The sequence below is a fragment of the Dipteris shenzhenensis genome, chromosome 29 (genome assembly GCF_047967505.1).
Source record: "Dipteris shenzhenensis isolate YYH24624 ecotype China chromosome 29, Dip_SZ_1.0, whole genome shotgun sequence".
Classification (NCBI taxonomy): Eukaryota; Viridiplantae; Streptophyta; class Polypodiopsida; order Gleicheniales; family Dipteridaceae; genus Dipteris; species Dipteris shenzhenensis.
In genome coordinates this window covers 26,572,326-26,585,325 of record NC_141624.1, presented here as the reverse complement: position 1 = coordinate 26,585,325, position 13,000 = coordinate 26,572,326, and the positions used below count along the sequence as shown (strand labels likewise).

Genomic DNA, 13,000 nt, shown 5'->3' with positions numbered 1-13,000 from the left:
GAGGTAATGGTGGAGAGCTACTATCACCATCACTCCATGCATCCGTAACGGTCCCTCCTGAAGATCCCACCTCATATCGCCGACGCTTCGCCTCCTCACGACGGGCATAGGGTAACATGTGCGGGTGTGGCACTGCATCCTGTATCAAATTAAAACGGGATCATTATAACTCAAACATATGAACACCCATAGGTATCTCAATCAACCTTAACTTACAAATCCTTACCCTGTTTACGGTCACATCCCATTCTCCATACTTTGAGATATGATTGAGCGTAATCCTACGTGCACGATACATGTTTCCTCGACATCGATCACACAGACATTTGATTTTTTACTTCAACCACATTTCGCGATGGTGGATATGGAGGGATTCATCCTCACTGGAGCTGCTTGTTGAAGATGGAGACATCCTACAAACAAACAACCCACCAAATTTGCTCTTCTTCAAATGCTTAACTTAAAAACTCTGTGTCGCGTTTAAATGCCCGTCTATCCTCGTGTTTACTGTCGCGTCTATCTGCGCGTCTAAATGCCCGTCTACTCTTGTATTTAAACGCGCCTATAGACGCACTAATAGACGCGCCTATAGACGCGCTTACTCTGTGTATTCAGACGCGACTATAGACGCGCTAATAGACGCGACTATACTCGCGACTTTTAAACCTGCTTTTCGGCGCACCGCTCGCTTTGCTTTTCTTTTAACTACTTAAACTTTGCGAGCGGCTTTCTTCCTTCATTATTAGCAGTTCTATAGATTCGAAGCTTAAGAGAGAGCCTCCCATACACACACAGTTCCAAGCTTTCACTCAAGACAAAGGGACCGTACCTACACAGCTTGCTTCCAAGCCTAAAGAAGAGGAGGAGTACGAACAAGGAGAAGAGGAGGAGAAGAAACAAGTTTGGAAAAGAAAGATCCTTCCATACCTTTTTCCAAGTAAGTCCTTTTGAAGTTGTTCTTGCTTGCTCTTTCCAGTTTTGTACTTTTTGCATCCACAAAACGCAGCATCTAGGTATGAGCGACACGTTCTTTTGTCGGGCGAAACGTCCTTTTCCACTTTTGAGTATTCTCGACTGTTGGAGCGCGTGTATACAGGCGTCTGAGGGCGCGTCTAAACGCGCGTCTATTTACGCATCTGGCTTGCTACAGACACGCACAGACGCGGATATAGACGCTCAAACAGACGATCTGTTAAACGGATGTTTAAACGAATTGTTAGACGCGCTTTTAGACCCGTTGTTAGACGGATGTGTGGACGTACTGATAAACGCGCTTTTTAACGCACTGTTAGACGAATTTTTTGACGGTCTGTTAGACGCGGTGATAGACGCGCTTTTACTTGAACTGTTAAACGCTCTATTAGACGCGTTTATAGACGCGAAGATTAGACGGGTCTATAGACGCGCTCTGACAGAGCCTCTTTTTTTTTTTTCCCCCTTTCTTCTCAGCTCCCAAAGTAATAGACTTGTTTATTTTTTTCCAGTTTAACATGTGGGGAGGAAGTGCTTCTAGCTTACCTGATCCGCGTGAATCGATATGGAAGGATTTATATAATATTTTAGGGCACCCTCCTAGTCCTGCGGAGTTATACGGGTACATGACGGGTACCCTTAACACTCCCCAGGAGTCGGCAGTACAGACTCCGAGCCACCCCACACCGCCTGAGATGACGCCAGCGGAGTCCGCACAGCCGTCTTATGCCCCTTCCCCCGTACCGTCTTATGCCCCTTCCCCCATGCCGTCTTATGTCCCTTCTGCCATCCCGTCTTATGCCCCTTCCCCCATGCCTTCAGGAGGTCCTTCTGCCTCAGCGAGCCGTCGACGTACTCCCCAGCCGTCGAGACTCGGTTCTCCAGCTACGGGTGGTCAGCATAGTCCCGCGCAGTCCCCAGGTACGAGTGGCCAGCGTACGAGCTCCACACGACAGGGTGGCAGGCGTAGTAGTAGGGAGAGCGGTGGCGGATGCATGGCACAGTGCTTTGGGCCATGTGGCGGTGAGGCCGAGGATGATGATTCCGATGATTTGGACGTGCCTCTGGGTGATGGTACGATTTATTATGACATCACCCAGACAGGAGGCATCTTGATGGATGCGCGGGGGAAGGATGTAATGGCCTTCATGCGCTCTGTAATTGCTAACAATTACAGAGATTGCTTTATCCACTATAAAGACCACCCAAAGAGGTTGGCTGATGAGACCCTCGCTACTGTTCGCTCTAGGTATCCTAACCCCCCCAATCGCTAGTTCACAGATAAATGGGCCAAGTCAAAGATTGTTACGATACTTAGCAATAAAAGATCTTCCCTTAAGAGGCAGGCACTAGCGGAGCTTGCCAGACTTGAGGCAGGTCAACCTCCAAGGGGCCCGCCCCACACCGCTCAGAAGCGTGAGTGGAAGAAGGCAATGAAGTCAGCGAGGGAGGAGCCCAGTCTGCAGCACGTGGAGGCACGGAGGATCCAGATGGAGGAGTATGGGAGCGCGCATTTTGGAGCAGGGGGCGTTGAATCATGGGAGGCCCAATTTGTAAGTATCGATCTCAAATTATATTGCTTATGTAGTTTATTAGGAGGTTGGTTGTTTCTTTATACTAATCCCTCCACAAAGTGTATCGCGGTCATGCAGCTTGAGATCGTGGGCAGATACCCTACTCCAGTGGAGACAGCCTACCACCGCCACCATCGCAAAGGAGATACATAGAGGCACTTCTATGATGACGGGTTGATTACTGAGGAGCAGTATACCCGAGCGATTGGACATGCCCCCGAGGTATTTGAAAGTAATTAAATAATGCCAAAATTATAAGTAAAGATTTGATTTTTCATACATTGATATATGTTGTCCCTTGTTTACAGGGCGCCCCTGCACAAGACGACGAGGAAGACGAGGAAGGAGGTGCAGAAGGGAGCACAGAAGGCAGCGCATCAGGGAGCGTGGAAGGCAGCAAGGATTAGTCGTAGAAGTAGTGCTACTATTCTTTTTTGTACTTAAAGCCATTGGCTTGGCTTCGTGCCTCTTGTATATAGACTCCTCTTATTTTTTGTACTTAAAGCCACATGACATGGCTTAGCTTCCTTATTTTTTGTACTTGGAGCCACATGACGTGGCTTAGCTTCGTGCTATATGTATATACAAGCACTTTTTGAGCTTTCAATTTTATTGCGTTTTGGAGTTGTAATATTTTATTTGGAATTGTAATTAAAATGAGGTTGGCTGTAAGAATTGAATTACAGAATGTGGATATGGGATTCTTGTAACTATATAGCATACACAACATACACAGTATTCTGTAAATTTTTTTTTTTTTTTTAAAGGCGCGTCTATCAGCGCGTTTACAAGCGCGTTTATATTCGCGTCTGTCTGTTCGATATGCGTCTATTCGTGTATCTATCAATGTGTGTATTTGCGCATCTATATAAGCGTGTATAAGCGCGTTTATACACGCGTAAGTCTGATATATAGACGCGCTAATAGATGCGGGTCTCCTGACGCGCAAATAGACGCGCCCGTAAGTTTTTTATTTAATTCATGAAACGCGTCTGTGCGCGCGTCTATGGGTGCTTTGTCTTGTTGTGTTAGCCCATTTTTGTTGTGCAATAGGCTTACATGACATGATGGTTCTCACACATGAAAGTATATCCATTTGTTATTGGAGGTGCCTTCCTTTAGAAGACTTACCCTAAGTGAAGATTGTGCTCATAATTGGATGCCTATGGGACTTGATGCATGTGGTGCTCTTTGATAGAGGCTTACCTATATAGGAAGTTCACTTTAGGTAAACCTTAGCATAGGAATGGATATCAACGGGTGGTTTTGAAGTCAATTTTTATAAATATCCAATTTTTTAACATTTACAATGCATAATTTGGAAGTCCCTTTTGCAAATATACAATCTTTTAAAACATTTCTTCAACAACCGCATGAACAACTCCATTTTGTGAACCCACAAATTATACTTAAACATTCTAGATTGAACACCCTCCCATGGATGTTCAAGAATTGTAAAAGCTGATCCAGAAATCGAAACTTCCTCCCCTTCATTTTGTCTACGAAGTGGTAATGCGCCTGTTAATGCTAAAGAAGTGACCCTTGAAATGAAAAATCATTCGCGTATTTTCATCCTTCATGGTCACGGAGAAACCCCCTCACACTTAGTTCAAGCTTATACGAAACAATAACAACCACCATGCGAAATTGCGGGTCATGAGGGATTGGAAGGGTACAGAAGAAGGCGAACTACGCATGTTCAGTGTCATCAACAAAAGGATTCTTAAAGGAAACGGCCAACCGCAAGAAACCATTCCTTCGTAAGTGCAAATTAAGAGCAGGAGCTGTTACTACAGGATAGCGAATCGCATTAGTTCCAGCATACCCGTACTGCTCGCTTGATCCACGAGGTGATCCGCAAAGCCATAAAGGAAAGCTATGTTCAATGTTAATCATGGGTACAAAAGTTTTTCTTGCGATATAGCTGCTCACCACCCTCGAGATTAGTGTCAAGGAATTGAACAAGTAATGCGAACCTTGTCAAAATTGAAATTGGGTGAGCTTCACAACAAGGTGAGACGATAGTGGTGAGAGGAAAGTCCATGAACAAGGGGTGAAGTGCTAAACTCGCTACTATCAAGCGTCGAGTCAAAACTGTTTCATTAAAAAGTACCTCGTGAAGGAACAGAGCTCGGTGTGAGAATATCTTAAAATTCAGAGGAATACTCCTCTGGCAATGGTGAAATCCCATACCAACCGTCTCCCGCCAGAACCTGATCATGTTGAGGGCAGGTCGATACGAACCGATCTTCATGCATCCTGTCCTGTGAAGATTCCTGCCAATAGATTGGCCTGGAAGTATTATTCTGTTTCACTTCTACAAGCGGGTTATAAGCCATCGATGCCAACTTCTCGTCCTCGTCAATACAACCCGACAATTCATCAACCGAAGGCACATAACCCCGTGCAATGTCCGTTGGAGTCGAGAGCAGACCATTTGCGGTATGCCATGCATTCCAGTCAGATATTTGCCACACCATGCTTGCTGGACTAAATCGCCCACTGTCTGCAATGCGACTCGATTCTGTGCTTTCTGTAAGGTTTCCTTCCGTTATCAGCAAGTTTGACTGTGGAGACGACCTGCCGAGACCCGAAGTCAAACTTGTAGTTGCAGTCGATACCATTCTACCACCTTCAAAAAATGAATGATGAGAGTCTCTCCCTTCAAAGCTCCCAGGCTTCGAATTATCTGAACTGGCGAAGGTATCGAGAACTAAAATGTTTGTTTGGTCGTTACCAGCCTCAACCATTGCATATGTCGGCAATCCAAGCGAGCACACAAAAGGTGAGGAAGTCGAAGCAATTGAACCAAAAGGGCACCAAAACCTCGTGTCCATATTGCTGAAAGTTGCTGGCGTTGGAGATGCGATGTTGTAAGAAGAGCTCAACAACCTGGCTGACTTTTCTGAAGATAGCTTTTCGGAAATATCACAAGAAGCAGCAGCACGTTTGAGCTGAGAGGCATAAAGACTCGGAGTACATGAGGCGACACCGCTGGCGGAGACCCATGATGATGTTGAAGGCTGTACTCCAGAGCTACGCCAATGTGCATTGAAGAGAGTATCTTCGGGAAACGGAAGTCGAGCAATGTGGGGCGGTGCAACGGAGAAGTCACTTGTTCTCTCGAACGGAGGCAAGGCGGGAGAAGAGCTGCACTGGTTGTGCTGCATGTGGGCAGCTTTCAGGCGAGCTGAGCTGAGGTCGAAACGCTCTTGTGGGAGCCCGACGTTGTGTTCGAACGTCGAAATGCAAAAGCTGCAGTCAAGTGCATTGTGGCTGACGGCGAGGTTGGCCGAAGTGGGGGCTGAAGGGAAGGTTGGCCAAGAGGTGGGGGAAGGAGGAGGAGGAGGAGGAGGAGTGGAGGGCAAGAAGTGGAAGCTAGGAAGGTGATTATCAGCGAGGGCAGCGTCGATGAAGCTACGGACATAGTGATCGGAGTAGAGCCAAGGGAAGTTGGTGCGAGCGCGGTCACCACGCATGGCGAGGGCGGCACGGTCGTAAGCGAAGGCGGCCTCGAGGGCGGTGTCGAAGGTGCCGAGCCATTTGCGTTCTTTGGTGTGGGGATTGCGGATTTCGGCGGCATAGCGGCCCCAACGGCGCTGGCGGACGCCGCGGTATCCCTGCGGGTCGCGGCCACGTTTGAGGTTGCGAGGGAGCGGCGGGCGGCGGAGGCGAGGGGCGGCGGCGGCGGCGGCGGAACTTGTGCACAACCTATTAGAGTCGGCTGAAGGTGGCGGCGGCGGCGGCGGCGGGGACTGGGCGGACTGCTGCTCCATGGTTGCCCTACCTGATGCGACTGTGGCGGCGGTTAGCACCTTTATAGCTATCTAGTTGCCTCCCCCCCCCTCTCTCTCTCTCTCTCTAGCCCAAAATGCGAGGCTTGCTCAACAATTCGCACCTCACTTTTCCACCGTGTCATTCTCACCTCCATAACTCTTTTTCCTCTAGAGCCAATAGGAAGTTGGCCTCTAGCGCTCCCGACTTAGTGCACACGAGTCCTTCAGTGCAACACACAATCAAGCGCCTCTAGTTGCACATTTTGCACCTCAATTTTGAAATGTCGTGCTTGATTTCAGCTCTAGCCAATCAAACAAGGGCATCTGGTGCTGACAATGGGTTGGAGCTTCTTGAAAGCTCCCACAGAGTTACAAAGGTTGATCGATGACCCAATCAAAGATGGACAGCTCTCACATGCGGAGCTCACTGAAAAGGTTGTAGGGTTCCATAAATGCTTGAAGCTGCTTCAAGCTATTCAAGCATGGGAACGAAATCAGGATACATCACCAATTGCGCATTTTATGCTTGTGTGCACTAACTCATAGAGTGGGCCGAAGTGCCTTCCATGCTCCCACAACCGTATAGAGCTTAATGGGTGAATTGTACGAGGTTAAGCAAAAGGAAATGAAGAACATAAGAGCTGCTATCTTCCTGGCTATATGGGGAGGTAAGAAATAGATGTGCATTTCATCAGCAAATCCAGGCGGGTCATCATGAGATGCGGTGATTGCAATTGTAAGAGTTAACCTCCGTGATCTCAGTCTGCTATGTGGTGGCAAGGACCCTATGGTGAGCAGCGCTCTCTTGGAAATTAGGGCGTGGTTATGCAATGTTAGTAGCTGCTTGTAGCGTAGGCCTAGGGCAGGTTGCCCCTTTTGGTAAGGTCAAAATTTGTAATCCTCTTTGTCTTGTTAATATATTTTCTCTCTTTCTTTCCCCCCAAAGATACTCCATAATTTGGATGAATAATGCATTTGGGGCCGCTTCAAATTCGCGGATTTTGGGTCTCGTGAAGAGAACAGCCTCTTTGATAACATTCCCATGCTCTCAAAATGTCGTCACATATGCCACTATTCCCACACTCTATCCCACAACTTCAGCCTGGAATGAAAGTGTGAAGAAAATGCAATTAACATCGGAAAATACCTTGATGTTAGTGTGAAATTAGGGAGGCTGTTGTAAATTAAGGACTCATCCAAGAGATGTGAACGGTTGATCGATATCTTTGACAATAACATGAATGTTTCAAAAAATACATGTTTTAGCACGAGGAACAGCTCCTCCATTGAATGAGGCATGCTAGGCTCCTCACACTATGTGGATGCTCTTTGCAATGTGGGAATGCTCTCTTAGTCATGGCATGCATTGCCACTCCACTCTTTTCCTTTACAAGTTGTGGGAATTGGACTTGTTACAACTTACAAATAGTTGAAGCAAGAAATAGCAAGAAGACTAAGTTGTTGCAAAGAGCATCCCCCATATTGTGACGAGGCCAACATGCCTTATTGATCGAAAGAGCTACCCCCACCATCTTGCCATTTGTCCATTCCCTATTGAATTCATGTTGTTGTCCCATTGTTGTCAGGGACATTGTCCTTTTGCCACTATTGGATGCGTCCTTAATTTATGACCCCCCAAAAATCACACTTAACATCAACCAATTTTTCGAGGTCAACATGCATTTTCTTCCCTGAGCCACAATGTGGGAATAGTGGTAGGCCAAACTTCCGTAAAGATAGTTATAAATATTGAGAGCATGGGTCTCTCCAACATTTTAAAGTAATTTAAAAGACTAATGACATCCTTAAACAAATTAGCTTGACCAAATACAGTGATCTAAAACCATGGGAGGCCTTTTGGACCAAAAAACCAACTGTCTTCCCATAGTCCCTTAGGCGAGCCAAAACCACCTTTTACATCCTAAAAATATATATTTGATAGTAATGCAATGGCTTCCTTTCAAACTACCTTTTAGAAGAGGAATCGTAATTTAAACCCCAGGACCCCAATCTTTAAAAATATGAGACAATTGTCTATATACCTTCACATTGTTGCAATATGATATTAAGATAATTATTGCTTGTTCCTTTATATGTCACAAACTTGCGTAACCTAGAGTTTGCAATTTATGAAAACCATCTCTTTTCATTTTTCAAGGTCAATTCTCAAAATTTGCATTCAATAATGTTTTGTGGACACTAAAGGGGACAATATTCAAACATGCTTTCTGCAAGATGTAAGGTTTCTTTGGATTAATTTGTAGCTGCATTAAAAGAATAGCTTAAGCAACCTTCAATTTTTTAAAGGTCAAAATAGAAGCTCTACAATTCACATATAGCATTGAAACTAGTTTTTTTGTGACAACATTAAAGATGAAGGATTGATTGTGCAAGTGGAGAGAGCCTCACATTTGGAGGGAACATATTCCATACCTCAAGGCATGTGAGGAGTCTACTAGTGATAATATTGGCATTCTTCTTGGTATAATATATATTCATGTATCTGCTAGCTAAATGTGTGTATTTGAATTAATGCAAGTTAGCATCTAATGCATGGGAATGCTAACAAGATTTGCATAGTATACCTATTCATTTGTGGTTACTCTTGAAAGTTGAGAGTGGTTGCATAGTTCTCTCTCTCTCTCTCTCTCTCTCTCTCTCTCTCTCTCTCTCTCTCTCACACACACACACACACACACACACACACACACACACACAAGTACGCATGCACACGCAGTGATAGGCACGTGCGTCTCACTTTTTTAGATGTCTTGTGTAGTTCCACCCTTTTTGCCATCAACACCTAATACTAATCTAAATCCCATGACATGATGAATGCAATTAAAGAGTTCTTATGATATTTGCTAATGAATGAACATGTTATGTAAAGCAAGGCCCATGGAATTTGCCATGGTGTCTAATAGGACATGGAAACAAGATAAAACTAGACTATATAATGATTAAATCTCGAGGGGTTCACCTCATAAAAATTCAGTGTACCATGTGCATTCAAAAGGAGGGGTATTTTAATTTGCTTTTGGGGAAATTTTAATAGGATTATACTAACAAGAGGGGTTTTTTAATTCAACTTTACAAAATTTAAATCCATTAGCTTATAAGCAAAGAGGGGTGTACTTATTAGGGGGAAATTTTTAGTTGAGGGGTTTTCTAAATACCCCTTGAACCGACATGATACATAAGGTTTCTTTGTAGTGCACCCCCCAGAATTAGATCCAGACTGAACAAACTCAAGGGCTGACATGCTACTAGAAAAGCTACTTACAACATACATGCATTTAAAGAGTAATATTTAAACCCTACTTGCATATGGCTCTTAGGTATGGCATTCAATTCCGTTTATATACAACTTTGAATGTTATGATTTTTTTATTGAAAATTCTCTTGTTTTATATATAATTATTTTTAAAAAAAATTCTTATATATAGTTACATACCATTTTATGTTCAACTTTGGGGGGTCCACAAGCTTTCGCTTGGTAGTTAGAGCCTATTCTTTTAAAAATCCATACGATAGTCACACATTAGTATGGAGCTAAACATGAAGGCCTTCTTGTTTATGTGCCTCACTTTATCAGTGTTTTGTAAGCATCTTTACAACTGTCCTTTTAATGTTTCTGGTTAGTCCTTGTAAATAGGAAATTTCATAGTGAGAGCTCTTTGAGTGACTCACATTTTTCATGACCTTAAAAATGGGCTACATGGACCAACAATAAAGTAACATGGTAAATCTTCTATGCAACATTAAACAAATAAACATTTAAGGATGTTGACATCCATAATATTCCATTAAAATTTGGGTGCCCTAAAAAGCAACATGCTCAATTTTTTATGCAACATTAAACAAGAAATCCTTTAAGGACTTTTACATCCATAATTCCACCTTCATGGACTGTATTCCATTGAAATTTAAATTAGGTGCTCTATAAACCCCTTAGCTCATTTGGATTTTCATACATAATTAACCATTACTTTGCTCCTTAAGGCGATTCACATGGTGCCTACCTTGATAGTTATTATTATTGCCAAAATTGTTGCGATTGTTAAATAAATTATTCCCCTCTGCTTCGAGTTCAAGATCCCCATCATCACGGCACCCGGCCATGTTGTGTAGTGGAAGAGTCAAAGGGATTTCCTGAATTTTAGGGAGGGAATAGGGGTAGACGTTTGTCAGAGACATTGGCCGTAGAGGAGTTGTATGCAGATTTGGTGAGTGTAGTTGGCAAATGCGTTGGTGGCCGGAAACGTTCGGATGATGTATGTGGCCATGGTCTATAAGCAAGACTCCTGAGTCCTGCTTTGATAAAAAATACCATGTAGTGCCTCAAGGGTCTACCCTCCCAGAGCCACAAAGCCACCATCTTGGGGCATCTTGCTCTGAGATACTGGGAGGGTCAATGTGCCACCCCACCACTCTGATCATCTGCTTGTGAATCCCGGCCCATCAAGACTCCCATCCATGTTAGGGTCTCTCTTAGTGAGTGGATGAAGTAGGCCTCCAGGTCGTACATGGAAGAAGCCGGGGTGCATGCTGCCTCTCTGTATCATCATCCTCAAGAGGAAAGTGTTGGGTTTTTGTTTGCACAAATAGAAGATATTTTAAGTTAAGACAATATTTTAAAATAGTACAAGATATAAAACTAGAAAGTCAAAGATAGAGCATTACACTTCCTAAAGACAATGTCAATTGATACTCATCAATAAGAGAGAGACTTGAAAGAGGTCTGACATGTTGGCAAATATAAAGTTTTTCACCATAGCTTGTCATGGATGGTACTACTATGTCATTGTAGAAATCTATTACTCTCATTTATAAGAAAAATGGACAGCTCTGTTTTTTTTAATAAAATGGTTGATTACTGGTATTGTAATGATAGAATATGAAGATCAATAAATATAAAAAAAAGGGCCAGCTCTATTTTTTTTTAATAAAATGGTTGATCAGTGGTATTGTATGATAGACTATGAAGATCAATAACTATAAGAAAAAGGGGCAGCTCTATTTTTTTAAAATAAAATGGTTGATTACTGGTATTGTAATTGTAGACTATGAAGATTAATAACTACAAGTACAATTCTATACATTAAATTTTAAGACCAAACTACATATAGTCTAGTTGTTTCCCAAACAAATGGAGTGAACCTTGCCATGAGATTGTATAAAGGCATCTATAGTGTTGGAATGGTATTGACAATTGCGCTATAAAATGTCATGGTTCAAAACAAAGCAGACAACTAGCTATGTAGTATGTAGCATTGAAACAAACCAAATTTTAACAACTAAAATGTGCAAAGTCTTGAAGAATAGCTTGACAGTTCAAAAAAAAAAGGACAGTCAATGACTGCATGAGAATCAAACCTAAAGAGTCATTGAGTAAGAAGAAGTAAGAAAAGAAGGTGAATAGAAATAGTTCCACTAGTTTTAAAGTCTTATGCTTTAAGTTCTTTGTTATAAATGATGTCAATATTTTTGAACATCAATTGCACCACACTATACTACATAAGATATGACTTGAACATGTGCATGCCATACAATGTTATAATTATACACACAACTTCAACTTAACAATGTTGATATTTATTTGATTGCTTGGAAAGACAATAAGGAGTTTGGCATGACGATCGATTATTTCGAGAGTCACATGAATCATGGGTATAACATACAGGTGTTAATTTACACAAGTAAAAGGGCTATAATGTTTGGTAAAACAAGATCTACACTGAAATAGAAATATATATCTATGTGTGGATTCTATCTATATCTTTGCCTTTTTCCAAAACTTCTCCTATTTTTAGCTAAGTGCCAAAAGGTTCACAATTCGTGTTTTATGGAAGACCTATTAGTGCAATTCCTTTGATTCAATAGTAGATGTATCATTCAGCTATTGTGAGTCTTGCCTTTTTCAAACGCATGCCTGAAGAAGGTCGATACTTGCATTTTAAGTTTATTTAGGAGGGCAGATTGCAGTTTTTCAATTGGGAATTGTTGGTTATACCCAAGGAGGCTTGTGGCCTCGAGCTGATAAGGATGAAGAAAAAAAATGAAGTGCTATGTTCAAAGTGGCTATTATAGTTGGACAATTAGCAGCCTTGGGCAAAAATTGCTAGAAAGCTCATTTGTTTGAATGCTCCAGCCTCTAAAGGAGTAGATGACACTTTGCAAGCTGTAATTCTATCTGATATGCTAATAAAATTTCCATAGTCTAAGTTTTTGAAAAGGCTAATACAAAAATGGAAGCACAAAACCAAAGGGTACATTTGGGGCATTGTATGGGGATTCCTCATTAGGTAGATCACTGTGGCTCACAGATTGGGCCTATAGTAATGGACCAGCAATTATATGTAATCATCCAAGAATGGCTGTGCGAGGTTTTTCAAGAAGGACCTAAGAACTTTTAGACAAATATGGGACGCTGGAGGCGTAGTCCGTAGTTTGGTTTGATCTTGACCAGATTGAGCAGAGATATGGTCTAACAGCTATTGAGGATGACTTTATTAGAGAAGTGCTTAGTAGAATAAAGGCAGATTGGCCTACTAGTTATCTTTTCAAAGAGAATACATGTTGGTTTCAGGGGCTTCATGTGGAGGACAAGAAGCCTTTCTCTAAAGTGAAGCTAAGAGATTTTAAGAATGAAATTATAGTGTTTGTCTCATAGGCATT

At 42.6% G+C, this 13,000-nt stretch overlaps 1 protein-coding gene across 1 annotated transcript; it reads right to left on the bottom strand.

The window, feature by feature from the left end:
* Positions 1-4,693: 4,693 nt before the first annotated feature.
* On the bottom strand, positions 4,694-6,322 carry LOC147882643 (uncharacterized). Its single transcript, XM_087400467.1, has one exon. It carries the CDS (start codon positions 6,320-6,322, stop codon positions 4,694-4,696), a length of 1,629 nt encoding a protein of 542 aa, XP_087256593.1.
* Between the last annotated feature and the right edge of the window lie 6,678 nt (positions 6,323-13,000).